This window comes from Pterocles gutturalis, unplaced genomic scaffold, assembly GCF_000699245.1.
Source record: "Pterocles gutturalis isolate BGI_N339 unplaced genomic scaffold, ASM69924v1 scaffold19624, whole genome shotgun sequence".
Lineage (NCBI taxonomy): Eukaryota > Metazoa > Chordata > Aves > Pterocliformes > Pteroclidae > Pterocles > Pterocles gutturalis.
The window spans coordinates 17,162-44,049 of NW_010133677.1; the positions used below are offsets into that span (position 1 = coordinate 17,162).

Here is a 26,888-nt window from a genome sequence, read left to right on the forward strand (position 1 = left end):
AATTACTTCTTTCTTGGTCATTTTAATGACATATAGCATTTAAATTAGTAGAATCCAATTACACTTCCAAATTACTTGTTGCACAGAAGTTGCCAATTATCAGACCTATAATCTATTTTGATGAAACTTCAGTTAACATGTACATAACTTCATAACTTTTAAAAAAGAACAACCCCAGAAAAAGTATATAGGGCAATTTAAAACAAGATATACTACTACCATGACCAGTGCTAGTATTGGCATGAGTAACATCATCAGAATCTGATATGGGTGGGAGCTCAAAATAAGAAGCAAAGAGAGGAGAGCTTTTCTGAGTCCATACTTATGATTGTACTGGGACTTCACAGCCAACATCTCAGACTCCATCTGTGTGAGAAGATTTTCTTGTAGTGTCATTCATACAGTAATATCATCTGAAGCATCATTGCCAGTTACAATATATCTGCAGAGTGAACTAACAGTATCTCTTTCACACTTTCCAATTGAGACATTTAGAATATTTTATGAAAAATGATAGGTTTAGGTTGACAGCACCCTTGAAACTGATATAAATACTATGCTAACTTTACAGACAAATACTGACTGACAGATAGGTATTTGTTACTCCACCAAGATAGCAATAAATATTTTGTGCTGAAGAAATACAAAGTATTCTGTTTCCTAGTACTGAACTTTAACTTAAGACACTTTATCCCCAAACTTTCAGTATATCCTCTGGCTATCAGTAGTTCCTAAGCAAGGAAAAGGCTGAAACTGATAGATGGATTTTAAGATGATTAGCAGGAAAAGAACAAATCCCGAAGGACCAGGCCTACACCAAAAAACTACATGATTTACAAAAAGTCAGAAAAATAGCCATTACTGTCATATGCAATCATTATGGATTATCTCACCGACAGGTGGAATTTGACCAGATTAGCAGTAGAATTTCCTGCTCCTCTGGCAACAGTAAGTTTTGAAACAGTTAATAATGGGATGACAGAACAATGGAACAGAAGAAGAATGGAAGGACAGAACAATGTACTAGCCCTGTGTGGTGGAAAGGTGCCTGAAGAAGATTCCTTTTAGTATCCGATGTACAAATTTAGAATAAAATCAACCAAAATCCTACACTCAGACCAAGAAACCTTCATGTAATCCCTCTTCATCACATAGAACAATTAAAGGTTAAATTACAACAACTTCTGCTTTGTTCTACACCCAAGTAATGGTTTGAAGAGTAGGATAAATACTAATACAATCAATCTGCAAAAAATAAATATTTTTAAAAGAACAACGACAAAAACAAGTAAATACTACTAAATATATGACATCTGTACAATAAAGGATCTCTGAGTGAGAATTACTAGAATCTTCGCCATATTTATACTCTCAGATTAAAGCACAAGGAAATTACTTATGAAAACTTTTACATTAGTTTATGCCTACAACATAAAATGCAGTACTGTTCAAAACTACCCGTGCTAATTCTGAATGAAGTAGCATCAGTACGAAACACAGCATCAACTTACTCCACTTGAGCTGGTGCTCCTCCACCATATACAATTGTGGAGGACAGAGCACCGGCTTAAAACAATAAGGTCTTTGGCATTCACTGTAACTCATAAAATGCTAGCTCAGATTTGGCCATTTGGCACAACATTGTGCCAGAAAGAGGCATATTTTCTTATGATCACAGTAGGTAACAAATTCAAATATTTCAAAGCTTTAAAAATGGCAACGGGTGGCCATATGAAAAGATCTTCTACTGAGATATAAAGCTTCATAACTTTTTTACCATAAGGTTATTACTTCACTTCTTCAGTGGTTCTGCTACTATCAGATGGATTATTAGTGATTCATATTAAATCATTTAGTGATGCTGGTCCAGTATTCAAACATACTTATGATGTATCTGAACATATTTTGACTATATCAAAAAGGTTAAAAGCATCACAATGAACCGTTAATTTGAAAGGAGGCTCTCCAGAAAGCTGACAAAAGAGTAAACTGCACTGATGAAATAACCATGGAGAAACTTGCACAACACCCCCACATTTTATAAGACTTTTGGTATCCAGGTCTATTAAATTGGTTCATTTTCTTGTTAAAACAGTTTAACTAAATAAAATAAGAAAAATATATTAATTTTCTAAAAAACTGTCTTATGCATCTTGATTATTACTGTAAATGCAATACCGTACTACCATCTCATTCAAAACCTGCAACCCTACATCAATTTACCTTAAATACCATTACAAATTTGTATACGCTATTATACAGGAATTAGAGATTTGAATTCAACACTAACAACCTTAGGAAAAAGAGAAAAGCATCAGAGTATTTTAAATATAGAAACAGTCTTACCTCTTTGCTTTCTTCCAGGTCTGACTCGCTGCTGAACTCCTCTGTATTTAAATTTTCAAAATCTGACTCCCCAACAGCAATTGGCACTGTCACAGTGAGACTTGGATTGTTTATGAATGACATGTAATCACTTTCATCAACAACATATTTTTCCACGCTGCTCCCTATGCCACTGGTAGTTCCATTCCCTTCTTTAAGATAGGCAAGGTTTTTACCTATTTCTACTATTGTGTGGTTGGAAATACAGCTGTCTTTTTTGTTGTTTAGGTCTTCAAGAGGTTTGATTTCATCTAAAACTTTCTGCTTTCTAACAAAGGCTTTTTGGATGAATTCACGTACTTTTCTCTTCACATAATCTATGCCTTTTTGAATCCTTGCTACAGCAATCTGTAGATTGTTCATTTCATTATCATCGTCTGTAGCAGCAAGGTTGTCTGAACTAAATGAGCTCAGCAGCAAGGCCAAAAAGAGGTTGAGTACCTAAAAGACAGTAAGGAGAAAATATAGTGGATCTCTTATTTTTAAGTCATAAAAGCAATAACATTATGGGTCATTCAATATGACATAATTTTTATTTCACAGCTAGCACTTTATTTCAGCCTTCCTGTTATTATTTCCAGTCCATAATCCCTGTCCCCCATGTTTTACTATAATTTGCCAAAAACGTTTTTAGCTTGTTTAACTTGACTAATAAGGGTGAAAATCTGAGCTGTTCTTTGACTTTCTCCTCCCCACTGGAAGCAGTGCAGGTCTGCTTCTCAAAATGCGGAATGACATAAGGAGGCAGGATACAACAAGCTCCATTTGCTGTAGTGTTCATAGGCGAGAGGAACACATTCAGACTACAGTCTTCTGCAGTTCAACAGACTGTTTCAGTGTCTCTAATTCAGAATATAATAAACTTTTATATTTGCCAAGAATATGTCAGTCTATTTTTGTTTTGGGCAGGCAAACTACGAAAGAAAGAGTCCACAGATGTGATACACCTCAATTTTAGGGAACTACTTCAGACTTTCTTGCATGACATTTTACAAACATACAAGAGAAACTTGGACTACATGTAATTATGAGAGACTATGTGCAAAACTGATTAAAAATAATATACAAATTATATTTGTCAATTCTTCCTGTTCAACCTTGCAGAATATTTTAGAAGGTATAACACAGGAGTCTCACATTAGTCCCGTTAAATTTGGCATTTATGCCTGTGGATAAGCACATTTATAAAATTTGTGCATGATACCAAAAAGAGAAGGGATGCTCTCACTCAGCAAGAAAGAACTACAATTAGACAAAACCATGGTAAATTGGTGAAATGATTCAAAATTAATATGGCATTTAATTCTGAAGTACTAGTGTAGAAACATTGGTTATGAAAAATGAAAAGCACATATACAGAAGGTGTGAAGACTGGCAAGGTGGAAGCACTGCAGAAAAGGGCATATAGACTGCATCAGGAAAGCAATGCTGGTACAGAAATTTCATGTGTTATTTGGGGATGTATCACAAGGAATGTTGGGTGTAAGACATGGAAGTATAATTATTCTACATTATTCTGTACTTGTCTCTCTATCCAAAATGCTGCTTGGGAGGAATTCAGACACCAGTAGCAAAAGGGATAAGTCGTTTAGAAATCACCATCTATGAGAAAAAATTGAGCAGCTGGGCTCATTTTGTTTCAGAAGGAAAAGACTGAAAGTGGAGAGAGTAAACCTTTAAGTAATATAAATGCTGTCATGACAACCAACTGTTTTCCATCCCTATTGAGACCAGTCAGTTTAATTGGCTGTAAAAGGTGATTTAAGTTAGATTTTTTTTGAAACACATTTTTAACTATAAGCATAATTCAGCACTGATCTTACTAAGGAGATTATAAACTTACTGAAGATTTACAAGAAAAAGTAGACAAACATTTTCATAATGATCAAGGTATATTTGCAAAGGAATTACATGATCTCCTAAAGTCCTTCCCCAGTCTTTACCTCTGATTTCTAAATCACAAAAAATAGGAAATATGTTCTAATAGCTTTATAAAGTCACCACTGATTACGCACCACTAGGTTTCCAATCACCATGACCATCATGAAGACCGTAAGGCACATGGTTTGGCCTGCAACCTCCATGCAGTCCCACATCGTTTCTATCCATTCTCCACACAGCACTCGAAATACAATCAGGAAAGAGAGCACTCGGAATACAATCAAGAAAGAGTGGAAAAAGTCATGCATGTGCCAGCGTGGAAGCTCACAGTCACTAGAGATCTTGCAGACACATTCCTTGTAGCTTTTCCCAAACAGCTGCATCCCAACCACAGCGAAAATGAACACAATGATGGCCAGCACCAGGGTCAGATTTCCCAGAGCCCCCACTGAGTTGCCAATAATTTTAATCAGCATATTTAGAGTTGGCCAAGATTTTGCCAATTTGAAAACTCGAAGCTGCAAAACAGAAAAATAATATACAGTTATTCATGTTACTAATTGTAATGAAATTATGCTATACATTTCATAATTCAGTTACCCTGTGTCTAAATCATGTCTCATGTAACCTTTAGAAACTTTAGTTACAAAATTTATGTTTCCAGTTCTTTGTACAATGCTAGGCCCCAGCAGTCTTAAGTCGTGATTCAAGTCACAAGAAGTCAAAAATACTGTCTCTATGCTCATTTCAACTACATTGCAATTATCACAGTCTCCAATTCAGAGTTTGCTTCTTTTGGTGACTTTAGATATCTACAAAAAAAGTTACACTTGTTGGACAAAACTTTCTTTCTCCTTTAGTTAACCGTAAGAGAATATTGCTAAACCATAAGAGAATATTGCTAAAAATAAATGAGCACATATGAAATGTGATCAGTTTAACAGGATTGTAAGTGTATAGACACTTCCAGACCTCTTTCATCTTAACTGGCAGAGAGATGGAAGAAATGGTTTTCCTAGAAAGAGAAACAAACTAGAGTTGTCAATGACAGGCACACAAGTCACTCGCAAGTATCATCAACAATATCTCTTCTGTCATTTAAAATTAGCATAATGTGTCTTACAAAGTTTGTCATACAACATTGTGAAAAACAGACAAAGGAAAGTGGTGTATTAAAGTACAACTTGAAACAGACAAAAATGAAATTATTTGGAAAGATACAGCAAGTGTTTAGACAACTGAGAGGACAATACTAAAAGGAAGCTAAATCTAAGTATTATTTCATGAGATGAGACATAAAATATATAGATGTGAAGTTAAAAACGGAATTCTATTACTGAGGTAGAAGTCAATCCAGACATTAGACTTCAGGCAGAATGCAATATAATGCAGAGAACCAGCATATGGACAAATTTAAACCCCCTCTTTTTTTAAAGGAGGTTTATTTAACTTTTATTTAAAGTTAAATATTTTTTGCTTTATGGCAAAAGTTGAGCTTGATGATTAGGAAGTCTAGGTTCATATCTCTTACTGTGTAGGTCTTTTCAGAAGAGGATTTAAACATAACTTGCATACTAGCCTAGTCTTCAGCACGACGAAGGTTTTTCAAGTTCCTGTTCATGATAGAGATATCTAACAAGACACAGAGATACTATAGTGACTTCTCAACAGAAAAGTTATTAGACAGTGGATAGGCCCTTGCAGAGGATCCTAAGGAGAAGGCTGGTAGTGATGAAAAATCCCTATCGAAAGAAAAATCTTTACATTACTCTCTTCTAAAACTAACCATGTAAGCAAACTGGTAATGGAAGTCTATCAGCTAAAACTGTTAATAAACTTTTGTTAACCAATCCGTTATTTACGAAGCGATTTACTAATCTTCAGTCACTGAAGGTACTGAGGGTGTATGGCTCTTGCATTTTCATTCCCTCATCTAGGGAGAAAAAGATTCTGAGAGACAGTACTACTAAAAAAAGTTAATATTTAAAGCACGCTCACTGCAAGAACAGAATTGATGTTGACAACGTCTTGAAGAAAAAATAGACGTTTCTGAGATAATATGTAAAACAAACCTGACATAAGAGATACATGCCATCTAGTGGGTATGCAATTTAGTATTTTCTAAGCCCTTACGAAAAGATCTTCTGTCTTAGCCAAAAAATATAATGTACAAACAAAAAAAATGCACAACATACATGCACAAATGCAAAAATGTAACATAGAAACATATTTTGTTTAGTATATTTACCAATCGGAATGATCGAAGTACAGATAATCCTTCAACATTTGCAAGGCCAAGCTCCATTAAACTAAGACTCACAATAAAACCATCAAAAATATTCCAGCCCTCTTGGAAATAATAATAAGGATCCATGGCAATTATCTTGAGAAACATTTCTGCAGTGAAAATTCCAGTAAATACCTGCAAGGCAAACACAGTTTTTTACTTCAGTTTAATGAGAAAATATTTTAAAAAATAAAACTAATGGTATCAACTTTTTGTAAGTTATATCCTCAGCAAGCAATCCATGATAAATCTGACGAGCTTCTCTATATTGCCGTACATTGTAGTTAGGAATTAAATTCAGATTTGAAGCTTACATACGCATCACAATGTTTGGTTTCCAAAGAAAAAGAGGTAAATGGGTAAAAGACGTAAATCTAGCCTACTAATATGCATGTATAAGTACCAGTACACAGAATCTCCTCTGATTTTAGTGCTCAGTTTTTCCTCCTTAGATCTCATCTTTGCCCTTGGGACATCTTTTTGCTTCTAGAGACAAAGATACATTTATGACAGGGACAATTACTCTATTAAGAAAAAAAAATATATTGAAATGTGAGCAGAACTATTCTTCAGGATGACCTGCAGAAGGCACTGTCATGCCATTTCACCATTTCCTGCAGAGTTTCAGTGTATCTGCCACGCTTACTGAGTCTTTCCCCTCTACAATACCCTGAACACACAGGACCTCAGGAGGTGCTAGTGAGGAGTGGGACAGGTGCAGGAATGGAACTGAAAGTTTTTATGATTTACAAGTATCCATCCAAGAAAAAACATTACATAAATACCATCACCAGCTTCAATGACAGAAGCTGAAGGTTTTAAAAATCACAATGCATATCGACTCAACAGATCTTACTATCTTGTGCTCCATACAGCAAGTGTGCTGAAATCCATAAATGTCAACAAAGAAGGATTCAAGACAGCTTAAATTTAAATTCAACCATCCCAAACCTATAACTATCTAGTCAATATTTTCTTTTAAACACACGTACACAGGTCACAGAAGAATTATTTCAGAAAAATGCATTTGACACATATGGTACATTGTGAAAGACTTACAAGGTTTCCTACTGAAAGCACACCACTAAACTGTACTGTCATTGGATAGTGCTCCATGGCCATGAACAGGGTGTTTAGGACAATGCAGATAGTAATGGCCAGATCAACAAATGGGTCCATCACAATCAAATTTACAATATGTTTGACTTTCAGCCAGGGAGTACAGCAGTCCCAAATCAAGCAAGTGTTAGCAAATTTATACCAGCATGGTGGGCATTTCTGTCTGGATTCTTCCAGTTCTGGAGAGAAAAATGAAAATAACATTTTAAATATGTTACTCTATTGCAGTATCACCTGAATATTTCCTTGATGTCTAAATGCTGTTTTCTAAGGTACTGTTGATAAAATGTGTTAATATTGTAGACCTTTTGAAACAAAGGCTACTGTCAGTAAAAAGAAATTACAATTAAAAACAATCTGTCCCACTATGGTTTAAATTTTATGTAAAAAGAATACTAAATACTCAATTGATAAAATAACCATTCACAAGCAAATGCTATATAGGATGCAAAATAGAAATTTGTCTTAGAAATCTGGCATACAGTCTGGACGATGAGTGGATTGAAAGCAGCCTGCAGAAAAAGACTTGGGGGAATGAAAAACTGAATATGAGCCAGCAATGTGCACTCACAGCCCAGAAAGCCAACTGGATCCTGGGCTGCATCAAAAGAAGTATGACCAGAGGTCGACGGAGGTGATTCTGCTCCTCTACTCTGCTCTTATGAGACCCCACCTGGCGTACTGCATCCAGCTCTGGAGTCCTCAGCCCAGGAAGGACATGGACCTGTTGGAGCACGTTCAGAGAGGGGCCACGAAGATAGTCAGGGGGCTGGAGGACCTCCCGTACAATGACAGGCTGAGAGAGTTGGGGTTGTTTTAGCCTGGAGAAGAGAACGCTCTGGGCAGACCATAGAGCAGCCTTCCAGTACTTAAAGGGGACTACAGGAGAGATGGGGAGGCACTCTGCATCACGGAGTGTAGTTAGCAGGCAAGGGGTAACGGGTATAAGCTGAAAGAGGGTAGATTTAGATTAGATGTTAGGAAGAAATTTTTTCCTGTGAGGGTGGTGAGACACTGGAACAGATTGCCCAGGGAAGCTGTGGATGCCCCATCCCTGGAGGTGTTCAAGGCCAGGCTGGATGAGGCTTTGAGCAACCTGGTCTAGTGGAAGGTGTCCCTGCCCATGGCAGGGGAGGTGGAACTCAATAATCTTTAAGGTCACTTCCAACCCAAACCATTCTATGATTCTATACATAGAATGAATAAAATATTTACGATTTTCCTCATGAAAGATAAAAATTTAGAACTAACCTCAAGTCAGACAACTATTTAGACAGTATTATGGTCCACATGTGCAAACCTCCTCATTATTTCTTTCCCATTTGCTATTTTGGGCATAGTCATTCAAGCCTCAAAGTAATGTCTTGTCCTTTCTTACAATTAGTTGCTTAATTCTGTGATTCGGATTCATTCTATTTAGCCTTACAGGAAGAACAATGTGATCCTTTGTGAAACAGCATGTCTGGTGAATCAGCAGAAAGGGACTGTTCTACTGCAAGAAGCATAGCTGTTTCATTAATCTAAAAAGATAACTTCTCTAGAGAAACACTGCATTGATCAATTGCTTTCTGCTTGCACTTGGAAGTTTGCTACTTCCACCTGAAACCTATTAGTATATTGAAAGCTTGACTGCTTTTCCAAATATATCAGTCCATCTTTAATAAAAAAAATACTACCTCCGTATACAGATCTCATCTTGCCTCTGCCCTTTAGGCTGAAATAGCTGCCCTAAAACAGCACTACTACGTAGCGTACATTTAATAGCACTTTACAGCATTGTCATACAAAAATTCTGTGTTACGTACCTTCCATTGTGTTTGTAAGCATGCTGGCTATACTCATTGCTCTCTGCCTTGCACTAGGATCTGTTAGGTAGTCCATAGGAACATGATAAGAACTAGACCGTCTCTTTCTTAAGTCAGTTTCTGTAGTAGTGCCCTGAAAATAAAACACTGATAAAATAGCCTATTGATTGTTCATTTAATAACATCGTAAATTATTGTAAAAGTGTAATGGTTTAAAACACTCTTCTGTCCTGCATCATGCTCCATTTATGTTGTGGCTATGCAATAGACTAATGTATACCCAACCTTGTATACAGCAAACAGTCAAATCGATCAGTAGGGCTGCTCTTGTACTTAAAGAACATTGCTGGAACAAGGCTGAAACACTAAAACAGATTTTAGACTATAAACAGGTTTTAGACTATAAAAAGTTCCACAATTCTTGTCAATGAGCTCTGCTGTTCTCTCTTTCTAGTTAGGCAGTGAAGTCTTTTTCTAAACATGAAAATGCACAGCCCACACAGCTAGCAGTGAAAGCACCAAGAGTTGGTGTATTTTCTTAAGATAACTCTTAATTTAGCATAAATTATCAATTTCTGAGAACACACTTTCAAACAAAATAAAAGAAAAAATATTTAATAATGTTGACATGTCCAAAAAATAAAAACCCAAACCCTAGAATAATTAACTATGTTACAGGAACACTATCACAAACCATATAAGTTGTACTACCAGTGTTATATCAAAAGTTTTATATACGGTCAGCGGGAAGTTAAATACTCATTTAATATATCCCATTAAGTAAATATATTTTTTTTCCATTTTGATATCCTGTCTTATATACGAATACAAAAACTTCCAGTTAAGTCTTCATTTAGCACAATGAATCAATGGCTATAAAACTACACAGACTACATTTTTTCAATGGTTTACTATGCTATTCTGTTAATTCCCAGTAAATCAGTATATCTTTTCAGGTTTTGCTTTAGCTTTTAACTGGAATATATGAAAGGAGCATTCACAACTTGGCCAGAAAGGGAATCATTCTGAAGTGACTACATTTTGTAGAAATAGCAGCTGATCATACAGGGAGAAGACATCATGCCTGAGCTATTGCAGACTTTCTTACATTGCTAGCAGTGGCTGCTTTATCAATCATCACCTCTGGCAGAAGCTGTCCAGCAGGTGACGTCAGAGCTGGTGGCCCACCGACTAAAGAAACGACTCCATTGCAATCCACAGTGCTGTGCATCTTCCCATTTGCTGGAAGCGGAGGTATTGTCCTGGAGGACCTACTGGCCTGACTAATGTTGCTGTTGCGCCGTTCACCGTGTCTATGAGGAACAAAGAGAGAATCTCTTCTGCTCTCATTGTCTTCAAAAGTGCTGTGCTCATCGTCAGCAAAGTCATTTTCTGATCCTACATCCTTTGCTCGACCTCTGAAGCTGAAAAGACTTGTTCTGCTGTTGCGCCTTGGGGAAAACAGGGAGCCGCGAATGCTCAGCAAAGACTGCAGGCAAATAAAAACAATGATTATCAGATGAAAATCCTTTTATATATAATGTCTCCATACAGGGGAAAAAACCACAGTATTAATATGTTTTAAAGGGTAAGGTCATCTACAAAGAAATTAACTGGTACAGCCCTCCCAGCCCCCGCCAGATACACTCCCTTTTGGATAGTAAACAAAAAGCACATAAGTGACAGACAAAGACTAGTTATTTTACTACTTTGAATATATGAAATCGATTGGTTTAATTAGAGTAAAAGAAACTGCTTGACATAATTGTTTCCTCTGCCATTCTGCCTGTTTTATTACCAACTGTTCATAAACTGAGTAAGCACATCTAGACACCATTTACCCAAGGTTGGCATTAGTCTGACAGGCTGAGTAAATAAAATTTTGGGCAAATTTCCTGTGACTCAGTCTGCACACAGAGGTAGCTCCCAAATACTGCCTAGTTTAAAAAGCATAAGTATGTTTACAGATACTAGTCAAATAGGCCACTATAAGGTTTTTATTTATTTTTAAAGTCCTATTATATCCCAAATATGCAAAGATATGTCTGTAATTTTGTATTAACAGTCTCACTAATCTTCATCAGTTTACTCATGTGAATAAATGTTCTGCTATGGGAGGACCTTTTCAAGACCAGAGTCAAAATAATGCTCTGATCTTGCAAGTTTAATTCACACCAGTGATTCTCTTGACTTGATTGATTAGCATTAGCACCCGATTTCACCCAAGACCTCTATGACAAGCAGAGATGACACATAACAAAGCAGTGTCTTTGTTTCTCTTCTGCAACTTATCTTTATGGACCTGAGCCCCATTGTTCTAGGTACTGCAAAATGCAGAACAAAAAGGCACTCTGTGAAGAACTTATCATCTAAGTGTAACACACAGATGGATACAAAAAGAGAGGGAATACAAAGAGGCAAAATTTATGGGTATGATAAACAGTGGTCTTAGCTCACCTGAAGTCACTTCCCTGCCAAGCTTTCTGTAGGCAGCATGGTAAAAGAGAGTTTTAAAGAGGGATTTGAGGAAAGCAATGAAGTGTTCTGTGGAAACTCATGGGAGCTTCTTCCAAGCATGAGGGGCAGCATACCAGAAAGAGGTCAAAGAAACTAGTTTGAAAATTTAACAGGAGGTTATGGATGCTGGCATGGGTCAGTCAAAGCCAGGACTTGACTTGTTTACTGTAAGTAGACAAGGTGGGTTGGGAAGAACTTTAAGCACATATGTTTTATGGTATCAAAAAAAAATATCTTTAGCTAGGTATGTTTACTAGCAGATTAGGTAAAAGCAATGAGGTAGGTTAGTGCTCTTTGCAACAACATTCTTGATTAATACAGCAGTAACTGGGACATTCAAAAGAGGTCCAAGCTAAAAGTGATTCACAGTTGTGGGTCCACAGGAGAGTTAAAAAAAAAATAAAAAGAGAGAGAGAAGGGAACTAGTCAAAGGCCTTGTGGAAATCCCTTATAAAACTGTGAAAGGGGTAGAATGATTTTCTAAAGCACAACTAAACCAGGAGAATTGAGAGGAGACAAAATCATGGACATTAGGAAGAATAAGTTTTCAAGAAAAACATAATGGTCAGTTACATTGAAGGCAAGTGAAATGTCAAGGAAAATGTCAAAGATGAGATATAAACCTGAGTTTTGTCCAGGAAAAGGTTATTAAAAACTAGCGAGTGGGATTTCTGTTTAGTGGCTAGAACCCAGAGTGAAAAGGAAGTAGGGTTGGAAAATCAGAGGGGAGGGGATTGCTAAACTGTCATAGTAAACAGCTGAAAATGAACTTGGAGATGAAAAGGTAAGAGAAGCAAATTGTATGAGGAATGCTTCATTTCTTACAAGATGGATGAATTCAGCTACAGTTGAATAAGGCTGCAGTCTGAATGAAGACACAAGCAAGAATATGCACCTAAGGGATCAGATGAGTCTTCAACATGAAGTTGAAGTCAATGGATATAGGTGTGAAAATTTGTATAAGGAACAAAATGAATCATGAACTAACTAAATTCATCAATGAACTCTTACAGAGACTAGTTAGACAGTTAACAACATAAAATGGTGGCAGACCAAGGGCTGGGATGGGGGGTTGGTGGGAGGAGGGAGGGGGAAGGGTGCAGTACTATTAAAAAAGGAAGTACATCAGCAGGTGGAAGGAGGAGTTAACTTGGAGAAATAGGAAGCTAGAAACATTATATTCCCACCATGGTCTGGTCTAAAGAGCACAGTCCATAATAAGAAAATATTGGATTAAGAGGTCTGAGCTTCTTTGAGAATGGAAGCTGGAGGAAGTAATACATGAAGAGAATATGGATGCTTATGATCTATTTAGGGATGAAACAGGTGTTCCAGAGACAGTAATGGAAGAGGATTAAAAAGGAAGGAATGAGTTTAGTAATAGTGACTAAAAAGAGGGAGAAAACAAGTCATAAAGACCAGGGGGAATCAAGAAGGTGGGGATAAAAGGAAGAAGCATATTGAGGCACACAAAGGGGCAGAAAAAGGACAGAATGGATGTGAGATCTGGACTTGAAGTGCTGAGGGGAGAGTTAGAGGTGGGCAGATGAAGAGGAACTCTGAAAACTGTAGAAGGCATAACATAACAAAACTATCAAATGAAATAAATGTCTGGATGGGAGATGCAGATGGCACTCTGAGTCACTGGTGTTTCAATGTAAGAGAACACATGCAAGGACACATTGCCACAGATATTTCCACCTTCTTTAAGATAAAACAATTAATGGTCTCATATCAATTAATTTGTCAAATTTCACACAAAGATTTATGCAGTTTCTGCTTTTTTTTTTTTTTGCATCCCAAACTTAGTACTTTTCTAATTTAAAACATGAAATTCTTTTGTATGTGTCCACCAAATTTTGAACCCACTGATCATGCTGAATATATCCATCTCGATGGGGAGATAGGTCCATTTTCACTAAGAAACTTGAAATAAAACTCATTTTTAATTAATACACATTATTTTGATATTTCACACAAAAATTCAGGGAAAAAACCAAATTTCTCAAATCCTTACAGTTTCATCTTTGGTTGAAAGTATTAACTTGCTTATATTTTATTTAAGATATCAAAGAATCTGTGGTATCTTTTGCAAGAATTGTCCAAGCTACTTCACATGGTTTTGTTTATATGATGAGCAGACAACAAAGGGGTTTAAGAAGTAACAATACTATAGTACCTGGTGTGGGGAAGAGAATCTCTTTTCGTACGTCAGTCTATTCCCCTCAATGGAAAATCGGAAACCTTTCCTTTTGATGCTGTCCTCTGATTCAGATTTGTGAAATTCTTCCCCATCCTTCTCCTCGGCTTCAGATTGTTCTTTTTGCTTTTTTTTCTTTCTTCTATTCCTCCTCTCCTTAGCACTCTTTGAGCTCAGTTTTGATGCCTCAGAAGAACTTTCGGAGAATCCACCTATTCCACCTACTCCACTATAATCTCTTGAGTCAGCTGCTGCAGCTGCTGCTGCTGCCTATATGTACAAGCACATATGCAATTTACAACATTTATACAAAGACACACCACTTACTATTTTACATTTATTGCCATTCTTAAAAAGTGATTTTGAAGTAAAAGCAATGATCCCACTTTACTGAACCCAGCATATTGTAAGAAGTGTAATTTGTGAAATACCATAGGAACCATAGTTTGCCACTGCTCCATAAACCAGGAGTTAGAGCAGCCCAAGGGAGAACTGTGCTGTCAGAAAACCAAGCTACCAAGCATCTCTTTTAGACTGGAGCAATATGTTGCAACAAATTTTTCACCTGAAGTACTTTGTAAAAGTAAGGAACCAAGGCTCAAACAACAGGAAAAAATCCCTGTTAGCAGGAAGCAACGCTTTCTTACACCACTTTGCTGGATTTTGAATACTCTCTATTGAAGATCTGGTGTAACCTTGTTTATCTCAGTTTTGCAAATCGTAATTGGAGATTTGAGTTAAACTGTAGGCTATTAGAGACCTGTTTCTGTTTAAAGTTTTGAACATTTGTGGAGAATTTGATTAACACTTATTTACAAGTAAAAAAAACCCACAAACCAACTAACCAACTAACCAAAAAAACTACTGCAGACTTTAGCCATGTGCTTACATGGAAGACATAGTTCAACTTCTGCACTATGTGGCCACATGCCAAGCAGACATCATCAATTATCCTATTAAAAATTTCAGAGTCTCTAAAAATTAAAAAGAATTTCACAGCAGTATGTAATAATGATGTCTGTACACAGAAGCTGGAACACTCTGGCTTTCTGCTGTGAGAGCTGGGGAATGAGTAGAAAAAAACCAAATGTTGCTGAAGCAAAATATTTCTCCCACAGCACCTAAACTAGTTTTGCTTCTGTTACTTAAATAGGCAGAATTCCTGGTGTTTTTTCCACCCCCCACACCTTAATCTCCATCTCACAGAATCACAGAATGGTTAAGGTCGGAAAGGAACCTCTGGAGGTCATCGTGTCCAACTCCCCAGCACAGACAGGGTCACCTAAAGCAGGTCACCCAGGACCACGTACACATGGCTTTTGATTATCTCCAAGGATGGTGATTCCACATGCACTCTGGACAACTTGTTCAAGTGCTCAGTAAAAAAGTCAATTTCCATCTCTAATTTGAAAATACAGTATTTTAGCTTATTGGTTATGATTTTTGTCACAAATTAGCAGGTTAACTCAAGCCAGCAGAAGCAGTGCAATGGAAAACATTAAAGATTGTTTGTAAAATGAAAGAATTTATAAGACTTGAAGGTAACATATAGTTACAGTCATAGTAACATAGGAGTAGGGGAGTAAAAGTACTCTCATATGTGGACATAATGCATCCAATCACAACCATGAATGGAAGAAGGAATTTTACTTTACAGGGGTACCTGAGCTTCTTCCTGTTGCTTTTTCAGTTGTTCCAGCATTTGTTGAAATTCTGCTTCTTTCTGTTCTGCTTCTTCCATTGTTGCTTGATTCTGTTCTTCATAGGCCATGGCAACCACAGCCAGGATCAAGTTAATTAGGTAGAAAGAACCCAGGAAAATTACCAAAACAAAAAATATCATGTATGTTTTCCCAGCAGCACGCAGTGTCTGGGGAAAAAGAGATAACACACATTTTTAGCAGACTTTTAAATACTGTTGCATAATATGGTAGATTCTGTGTTATAATCTGGAAATTCATTGTAAGATTTCTTTGTGTTAGCACAAGATTATTTAGTTACTTTTTCCATATACAAATAGTATTATTTGACTACATGTGCAAAAATCCAAGTTTTGTGTCTACCTTGGTCAAGATAAGTAAGATTCTGTAGCTTGAATACTTCAAACTTCGACCAATGAGAATCTGTAGTAGCAGTTGCTGCCCCCACTATACATCTATATTACAGCCTTTAAATCTAACAGTTGTGGGGCCACTAAACCAGCATCTTACCTTCTTGTCTCATCAATCTCAAACTACAATGCTACAGGACAGTGCAGTATATAAAATGTCATGCTGTACAACATCACTGTCCCTCAGGTTAAGGGTATGTGTAGTTCAGGGACAAGATGTAACCTTTTCAAAGACAACATATTTATAACAGACTGCAAATCAAATTAGCTAGCATCTATTTACAGCATGTTTGGGTAAGAAGCTTTAACAACTTAAGTTCATTTAATCATTTGTGAAAAGAAACAATAATGCTTAACCACTTCCATAAAATAGCAGCTATTTCTTATCTATTTGAGTAGCACGTGGGAACCTAAATCATGAACAAGGCCTCTGTTGTTTTAGACAACTTACATATATGAAATAAAAGGTGATTTCTGTCCCAAAGGCCTTAGGGACATGCAAATGAAAGTAACTATGCAAGTACTATGTAGTAATGGTATTGGTGATGGTGCTGTTTATTTTAATAAGTCCTCACCAGCTGGTAAAGATTCTCCCAAAAGTCCTGAGTCATCAATCGAAACAGTGACAAGAATGCCCAACTGAATGTATCAAAACTTGTGTAGCCATAGTTGGGGTTTCTACCAGCTTTCACACATATATATCCTTCTGGACATTGACTACAAAAGAAGAGGAAATTCTGTTTTTAACAACTACTCTAGATTACGATATGCTATAGTAAATCACAAAATTGTTCAGGAGTACCAGTTGCTAATGAAATTATGAACAAGTGAAATTTTATTCTACATGCCTAAGATAAAAATATACATCTTACTGTTTTTCAACTTTTAATTCAATTTCCTAATGATATTTCAATGCTTTAATAATATAATTAATAGTAATCCACCCTTCTCCAGAATTTGTCATATCAAGACACCTCCATAGGACAAGAGAAGAATGTCAACTAGCATGCCTGATGATAAACAGTTATCAGCAAGCTGGCAGCAACACTTACGCACATAACATTCACGTGGTTACCTTTACAAAATTAGCTTAATATGCTGAAGAAAGTGGCTGTGTAACCTGAGATTGAGATCACATAGATGGTTATATTTAGGTGTAGCTTCAATTGCAAAACATCAGTAATTTACATCTCTACAGTACAGTTGATAAAGTTGACCACCTGAGCTATTCTAAGTAGTTAACTATTTTTTCTTGGTGCATAATGAAAAATGATTACCATTTTCTTACCCTGCATCTGAGCTATTTCCACATAGCAGAGCATCATTTTGTCCTTCCAAGAAGTAAAAGTGATCTATTTTTTAAAAAAATAAATGAAAAAGTTATGAGAATGACATCTTATATAACTACTGGAAATTGAGCAATGACAGACTTACACTTTAAAGAAATAAGCAGAGCTAACAAACAGTTTAACTGCAATATCTAATGATTAGAAAGGAAAAAAGGATGGAAAATACTGTTTTGACAGGAAAATTATTTTCTCTAGAGTCGTGAAGTTGGTCTTTCTTTAGAAAATAGAAAGGTAGTTGTACAGCTAATTCTCAGTAACCTAACCAAATGAATAAGATACAGTAGGTGGATTACGAAACTGTGTATGTCAGCAAATAAGTGAACAAATATCAGGAAAACAAGACAAAGGATGAGGGCAGTTCCCTGCCTTTGTTCATGCATTTTGATATATACCATTTAGTGTTATTAATTTATTATTCATTATATACTATTTTATCCAAATGTTACATGAAAAAGTACTGACATTTTTGCAGTGTGAAAACACACCAAAACGTACACAAGAAATTGCTAACTGGATGTTGACTTGAGCAGCTGAGGGAGAAACCAAGCTTTTATTGTGTGTTACAAAAATTTACTACACCAAATTCAATAGCAGAGAAATATACTTGAAGTATCTATATGTATTTGGTTAATAGGCTAACTATTACAATGAAGTAAAAGATAATTTAAAGTGATGGATGTCTTAAAAGCCCCTGGCACATTAATTTCTTTTCCTTGTTCTGCTTTGAGGCAGAAGGGGAAAACCAATTGCCATCAATTCCTAGTTTGGGGTTCTTATGGTAAAACAGGAATCTCTAGTGGAGATTTTTGGGTCAGATGGCATATTAAGCTAAAGTTGCCAAAATTAAGTATGTTCTGGCTGTTCCCAGGAAGCAGATGGTTCCTTGAAATTCACTGCCAGCTGGCATGGACTAGCTTAGCTGGCACAAACTAACTGAGGGCTAATGCTAAAGAGACAAGCAGGGAACTGCAACCAGTTCCTATTGACTGCTTCTACTCTGTCAGCACCAGTATATGATAGAGACAGCATAAAATCTGCTTATTTTAGAGAGAGAGATTTGTGCATAATTTATGCACCTGCAATCTATTCTCAGTTATCAGATAAAAAAAACTTAAGAAAACACTGGATTTTCAGACATTCCAGTGCTCACATAGTCACGCCCATGAGAGATCCAACCCCTACTTAAAAAGCTTTAAAAGTTTAAAGATGCAGACAGGTACCAAGATGGATTTTCAGAATTGTCTGTGGGCCTAATTCACATTCATATGTGGCACAGGTCCTCCGGAGTCTGGTAAGCAGAGGATCCAGTTAAACTATCCAGTCAGCTCAACTCTCAGACCATTATTATGGAAAACACTTAAACAATAAATTTTTCAATACAAAGATGATAATGATAAAGTAATAAAACTAGTCAATATGAGTTTATAAACAATATGCCATATATAAAACTATTCCTGTCTCCTGCCAGGGCAACAGTCATGGGTACAAGTCCTACGTGACACTTTCATAAGCAAATAAGGAAGATATGTTCTGGCTGGAATGATCACAAAATACTTGAAAAAAGATTCTCAGACAGCAGTTTTCTGTGGCCCAATGTCACTTCATAAAAGCATCTTTCTGAAGATCCTCCAGAGATCTGTGCTATATACGGTTTTCATAACAAGTTTCATTACGAACTCAAGACAGGAAATAATAGAAAAACGCATCAAGTATCCTGAAGACATCAAGTCAGGAGAGATGACTGAAATCTAGAATGACCTTTACAAATTGACAAGCTGGTCCAAAAGCAATTGGATTTATTTCAACAGAGAGAAGTGGAAAATGCTACAGTTCACAAAGCAAAATCAAACACGTAAATGCAAAATAGTCAGGATCTCGCCATAGGCACTGCTGTACAAAAAGATGAGGTGACTGTCAAGAACTGCAAGTTGACTGTGAATAAACAATATGGTGCTGATGTAAAAATGATGCCATTTTGAGATGTGTTAGAGGAATGTTCCATATGTGGCACATGAGGTAATTACTTCAAATTTGGACCTCTATTATAGGACTAAGTACCAGATTTGAGCATCTCATTTAAAAAACAAACAACAACAACAAAAAAAAACCAAAGAAAAGAGAAAAACCAAAATCCCAGACTAATTGGAAAAAAGTCCAAAAAAAGGCAAAAAAAGTTAAAAGATGTCGAAAATGCAAAAGAGGAAATAAGCTTGCTTGGTTTAGAAAATACCAGAAATAAAGATGGTAACGATTTTAAAATCTCATAAAGACTAATACAACGTAGTCTATGATTGTTTTATTTCTAAGTCTGCAGGAGAAGCAGCAATATATTCAGTCTGAAATTAGGAAAATTTAGGTCAGATATTTAGAAAAAACTTTCTATTTGTGTGATGTAGTACCAGCAGCGTCTAAAGGGAAATAGAATGAAATGGAATCTGTTTTTAAGATTAGGTTATCATCCAAAATCTTCTCCAAGAAAGAACAGGTTATCATCCAAAATCTTCTCCAAGATTACATTTCTATGTTACTACAAACACGCTAAGACGATATGTATATTAAAAGATTATAAGTCAATGAGACTTGGATTCAAAAGCATTTAGCTGTTAAACTGAGGTTTCCTAACTTTCAGTCATACAGGCATCAGTTACATTTATACGGACTTTATAAAAAAAACTAAGGGTATGCCTAATTACTAAGTTAAAACTCTAAATATAGTAAACTAAATTTGAGCATGTCTGTGCTATGCAAAGGAGTGTGGTGCGGGGACAGTCACCAAGTTCCAGAAGAAACAATGCAGCTGCATTTGCATGCTATGGCAGGATTCATGAGCTAACTGACAGTCAAATGTGGATTTATGATATTGGGCAGTACCTTGCACTAATGTGGCTATACAATTTCCAATCTCATATTAGGACTGTCACACTATTTCAAGGAGGCTGGAAGCTAGCACGGAAATTTCTGCTTTGTGCTACAACATGCATTTACTCTAAAAGTCATATTCAGTAAAAGGTAAAAAAATATTTTGGTAGCAAGTACAATATTATGAGTATTTTAAACTACATTGTGACTGTTCTTTTATTTACTACACAAAATGAGTGCTTTTATGTCCTTTGGCTGGATTACACCATTTTAATTGCAATGGAAAGATACTGATGTTTTTGTATCTGTTTAAAAAAATTCCATAAAATCAATGCAGTAAATGATACAATTAACTCTTACTTCTGTCTTCGATGTACTCATCCCAGTTAAATGTTGTCATTGTTGTATTAATAAATGTACCATTTTCACCTACAGAGCTATTAAAGTAGGAAATAACAGTTGTTTCAAAAGTGGAATTGTCTGGAGGCCACTGCAGGCATTTATTCCTCAAGTTGCCCATGAACAGCTGCAGCCCTATTAGTGCAAATACACTCAGACAAAACACAGTCAGGATCATTACATCTGAGAGCTTCTTCACAGACTGAATTAGGGCTCCCACGATAGTCTTCAAGCCTGCAAAGAGAAAAGATTTTATTATGATGCCAAACAGATACCAAACACACCAAAAAAAAGATGTGATTTTTCCTGACAAGTTAAAGATTTCATGCAAAATGACAACTAAATGAGTCTAATATTTGTGATACAATAATTTTCATTAAAATACTTACTACTTGTGAAGATGAATGAAAAGCTGTACATTTATGCTTCATTTATAGTGTACGGAAATAAAAAGTAGATAATACCAAACACATTGTTTATGCCAAAACAAGTGATTTCATTTTTCATGCTATATCTCAACCCTATGTAGAAAAGCATCATTTGCTTTTGCTGATGCTTCTTGCCCAAACCTTTCTTATATGAACCTTTTAAAAAGTATTCTGCATTAGTAAACCCATTATAAAGACATTATAAGTGCATATTTGAATGATATCCTCATAATCTTCTTACAATATAAGAGGGATGATGGTTTGGAGAAGAAAGACATCTTTAAAACAATACCCCATGCATGGCCCATGCTATCCTTTAGAGTTTAGTTTTTTATACATGACTTAAATTTGAATTAAGTTGCTATATCAAGTGCCTGCAATAAATGAGAAAATTTGCATCAGTATGAAAGCTTAAAATTATATTTAAAACATGTAAAGGAAAGCTTGATGTCATAAGATGCAAATCACATAGGCTGTTTACTGCAAATATCTCATGCAAGAATTTGTTAAACTCAAAGGCTGATTTTTTTGAAAATAAAAAACATATAAGAAAAGCAAGAATCGATTTAAATAAAATTACATGTCTTGATTCTTGCTTTTTTATTCTGTTAACAATGTGTAGCAAACAAGGCGTATGCTTTAAAAATGTGAGTACAGCCTTTGTGGAACAAAAGTCAGCCTCAGTGTTTAACCTAGCTCTCACCTGGAATGACTGATATTGTTTTCAAAGCTCGGAGAACTCTGAATGTTCTCAACGCTGAGACATTGCCCAGGTCCACAAACTCTGTCACATATCTGTAATAGGGGAGTTCACACACAAACACAATGACAGCACACAAATAACAGTTGGAGATACGAGGGGCCTAACACCTTACACCAACTACTTCTTACCTGGGATTACAGAAATAGTTTTCAAAGCTCTCAATACTCTGAAAGTTCGAAGAGCTGAAACATTGCCTAGGTTTACAAATTCTGTTACATACCTGTAGGATTAAATCACAGTTACTCAGAATTGAGGCAGATTTTATCCTAGTTGCTTGGGTCTTTGATCAAGACCTCTTCACCGTTCACTGTATTTTGCCTGTGTTATAAATATGCTTCTGACTATAGACTTAAGTTATAGCAAAATAAACCATATTGATTTGATGTTTGAAACCTAATTTGGTAAGCTTATAGCAAGAAGTCAGAAGGATTCCTTTCATTCTGGTATGCAGAAAGGAGACAGGATATGAACAGTTCAGGCTGATGGCATTCACAATCCTAATGGGCTGGCACACCATGCTGGCCTCTGCAGCACATGCTTAGTTAGAAATACCAAAATGTGTAAAAGAGGTAGAAGAAACATATTGAAACTGCAGGAAGTCCAGGCTCCAAATGTTCTGGCTGACAAAATATGAGGCAATTTTTAGTCACTAATTTCATGCTATCAGAAAGATTTAAAAAAAAAAAACAAGACAGAGAGAAGACTTACGCAAACGTAATGACAGTGAAATCTAGCCAATTCCATGGGTCTCGAAGAAATGTAAAATCTTCTAAACAGAAGCCCCTTGCAAGAATTTTAATGAGTGATTCAAAGGTGTAAATTCCAGTGAACGTGTATCTGAGGAAAATATGCAAGACAGAGTTTATAGAAACACAAACATGTTATCATTACACATTATGCTCTCATTGCTTTATTATCTTCTTTTCTTTAAGTGACATAAGAATCTAAGGCAAGTTAAAACCAACCTTAAACATCTGCAGAATTTATACCATAAGGAAAGAGGAATCAATTATGATTAAAAGACAAATGACAACTTATAGCTTCAGTTCAAATTCTATAATCTATACCAATGAGACAGTTGCAAAATTCCCCGTTACTTCATTGGTGCATGTTTATGTCCAATCTGAATCCATGTTATAACCAAACACTTGGATGGATTATGTTGTTTACAGACTAAAAATTTCTTTCTTCAATGTTATTTTTATGCTGAAATGTTGCTTGGTACCATGAGCTGGTAATGCGCCCACCCTCATCAGCCCTCATTGACTTTGTTAGAGTAAGCATACCCAGTACTTCACATTCAGCAAGACAGGCATAGTACTGGAATTAAACGGGAGTTTTCAGATGAAAAATCCTGTGCAAGAACAACCAAAAATATTTACAAATGCCAATAAAACTCAGCTACTCATTTTGACTAAAAAATGTGTTTGAATTGTAAAAAAGTAAAAATATTTAGTTCTGGCATTCTGAGTAATTTCCATTTTCTATCTCCAAATGATGTAATCTTGAAATTTAGTTTCATTTATATCTTTAATGGAAAAGAATTCAAATTAAACTGCTTAAAAGGCTTGAAAGGTTTTCAGACTTGAGCCAACCTGAAACCAATTTTCCAGTGTGATTTTTTTCAGTTCAATTACTAAACCAAAAATTTCCTTCCTGCACAACTTTACTCAACAGATGAGGATGACTTCGGTTGTGTATCTGAATGGCACAATATAATGACATGAAGAAATACTCAAGCTATCTATCTTTATTCATAATTATTTACTGTATGCTAGACATCCCAAATACATATATGTTCATATTGAACTCAAAATGAGAGTGCCTCCACTGACTTTAACAGACCTATGATTTCACTTTTGATTACTGAAGATTAAACAGGTACGTATCATCCAAAGCAGCTAGGAATGAAGAAGCAGAAGCATAAAATGCTACTGCAAAAATGAAGCACCATGCAGAGCAGTGTTTCACACTGCAGTCTACAGCCTTGGAACTATCACAAAATATGCACCAATCGTATATTGGCACCAGTTAGCTGACATCATATTGGATCTTTTCTCTTCCTATGGGAAGAATAGCTAACCACTTAAACACTTTTTCAATAGCTTATTTTTTATACAAGCTTTCCATCGTTAGATTGTCTTCCGTAAAGGAGAGCCGCACTATGGTGAACATTGCCATCGACTAGATGATCCCTTTATCTGTAATGGTAATTGCAATACAGATGGAAGAGTCTGTTTTCCCACATTCTTGCACAGACATAGCACAGAATGCAGTGGAAAATATTTGTAATCCACTTTTTTGCATGGTCATAAGACGAGCTTCGGTTCTTACATTTCCCATCTAGTGCTGCAAACAGAGGATGGACATTAAACAACTTATAATGAGGGAGGTGTTTTAAAAGATACATATTTAATATTACACAGAAGAGAATAGCATCAGAATAGCTCTTGAAATGATATGCCAACAAGGTAGCTGCTGCAGTGGATGCCATCCTAATATAAAATAATTCACAGCAGTTTATTTCAGATTACTGAATATTATTCAAAGAAAATCCATTTAACTTACTCTACATTCTTTGTCCAGTCTGGAGGGTTACTCATGGTCATAAATACACAGTTGGTCAAAATAGTGCACATGATAAGCATGCTGAATAATGTAGGTTAAGAGTTAAGGAATGTAAGACAGAAAATCTCATTACAAGAGTATCAAATAGCACACTGCTTTGGCAGGTTTCCACTATCAGGAGTTATTTATCCCTCCACTGCTCTGTTAACACTCAGGGAAAAGCCCCGAATGCATTAAAGCTTCCATAGTCCCTACTTTATAGCTAGAAGAGAACAATCACATACTAAAAATTAGAGAATCTGAAAGATATTAAAAAACCCCCAACCCTTAATTTTAAGATGACCTTAGATGATTCTTTATTTTTAATAAAAATGTGAAAGTTTGAAGTAGTATCTTCTAATTTAGTGGAATAACACAACAAGCATTTGTTTTGGATGATCTAGACAAATCTGAGTAGACTCCATGCACACAAAACAGTGAAAAATAAATTTTCTTCATTTTTCTTCTATGTTTCACCATAAAATTTGGCATGTATCAACATTTTTGGTTATCATTATAACACATATATTGAAATCTAGTTATCACATAGTAGGAGAGAGAGAGAGAGCATAGGGAAATTTTATGGAGAAAAATATTTTATTTCTGTTTGCTTTATATATGGCTTTTCTAATATAAATGTTGGTGGAGGGGAAGGCACATTATATTATTAAAAAAAGAAATCCAAAAAGAATTCTAGAACAGGTCACTGCCTTTAACAGAACTCCTCTGGATGTACAACCTTTAAGGACTGATGACCTTCTTAGAAATGAAAATACAAACACGAAAATGAAAACCACAGAGAAGATGCACAAAATGTCCACCTGATGGCACCATCATCTAAAACTAGAAAGAGGACAAAGCTCAATTTTGAGAAGAGCTTTAGCTTCCGTAACCAAAAGGCAGGTTCACACGGTGCTGCTCAATAGAAATAAGAGTACAATTCGGTGGGAAGTACTGGGGGGTTCCCCTCACAAAGTTTTCTTTGCATGTCTACATTAATGAAAAAAACTTTAAGTGACAGTAAATACCTCTGCCTTCTGAACTGTCAAACTGTGGCATTACACTCAAAAATTCTTCGGGTTTTCTGCTCAGTAAATATATTCCAAATCCTTCACTGAGAATTTATCTGCTCAATATATAATTCATATAGGAAAAGAGCAGGAGAGAAAGAAAGGTATTTTAAAAACCATAAAAAATAATGTGTTGTGTTTCACAAGCCTGTATTTTACATAGGCTTTCAAAATCCTTTTTGATGAAATGTCCTCTCAGACTTGCAAATCATCACAATTCTTTCATCAGTGGAGAAAAAACTACACTATACCTTCCCACAATTCTAAACATTTAAAATTCTGACTTTGGTGACTCTAGCTCTTCATCACCATCTCACTCCCCTGATCTTCTATTATTCCATGTAATTGAATAATGCTCTATAACATGCTAAGGAGTGTCACATAATTGACAAATAATTATTTGTAGTGACACCTGTAGCAAGCAAATACAAAACAGGCTATGTAGTGTTCTGAAGTAATTTGTAGGCTAGCCATCGATAACAACATCCAACACATAACAACCACTGTAATTATCAGACTTCCATTACACCAAGATTTAAAAAAATTCTTTCAAGTTTTATTCTACATGATCTTAGGATCCCTATATGTAATGTTACCCAAAACTGCTTTCCATGCACTTATGTTTGGCTCTTGTAAAATATAAGTGTGTGAGCATTTGTATTTGCTCTTAAAGTAAGCAGACTTGCTGAAGTCAATGCCCTCATTGCTTGTACCAGCATTTGGGATCAGACTAGCAGGATGCCTACTGTAGTCAGCTACCAGAACACTGGAAAAGACAAAAAAATACGTAAGTCATTATGATCATTTAGTTTTGCAAATCTCTATCTGCAATGTGGAAATCTCATGACCTACTTGAAGACTGAGATTACACATCTACAAGATGACGAGTTCATGATGCAATAACGACCAAGAAATAAAACAGACAGGTAAGATACATATAGGACTGAGAATGTATAATAAAACAAGAAACCTAAGCAGTTTTATCAACTTATCCTTCTGCAATTGTGATCTGAATCAGAAAATAAAAAGGAATAATAAAACCTGTGATCAAAGATTTGATTTTTAAAATAAAGTGACAGTGAAGAATTGAAAGTATTTTGAGCAATATA

The 26,888-nt window shown here is 35.8% G+C and overlaps 1 protein-coding gene across 1 annotated transcript in view; it reads right to left on the reverse strand.

The window, feature by feature from the left end:
- LOC104458202 (sodium channel protein type 2 subunit alpha-like) overlaps positions 1-26,888 on the reverse strand; it is a gene marked incomplete at its 3' end in the record, with an annotated part of 48,364 nt that overhangs the window by 17,131 nt on the left and 4,345 nt on the right. Inside the window, exons 3-16 of the mRNA XM_010081328.1 lie at positions 24,671-24,760; positions 22,811-22,939; positions 22,043-22,134; positions 20,873-21,145; positions 17,593-17,656; positions 16,880-17,021; positions 15,858-16,064; positions 14,174-14,464; positions 10,586-10,966; positions 9,478-9,610; positions 7,613-7,851; positions 6,515-6,688; positions 4,401-4,784; positions 2,347-2,826 (exon numbers count right to left, since the gene is read on the reverse strand). Coding sequence (XP_010079630.1) covers positions 2,347-2,826; positions 4,401-4,784; positions 6,515-6,688; positions 7,613-7,851; positions 9,478-9,610; positions 10,586-10,966; positions 14,174-14,464; positions 15,858-16,064; positions 16,880-17,021; positions 17,593-17,656; positions 20,873-21,145; positions 22,043-22,134; positions 22,811-22,939; positions 24,671-24,760 — 3,079 coding nt within the window. The remainder of the gene's footprint in view (positions 1-2,346; positions 2,827-4,400; positions 4,785-6,514; positions 6,689-7,612; positions 7,852-9,477; positions 9,611-10,585; positions 10,967-14,173; positions 14,465-15,857; positions 16,065-16,879; positions 17,022-17,592; positions 17,657-20,872; positions 21,146-22,042; positions 22,135-22,810; positions 22,940-24,670; positions 24,761-26,888) is intronic.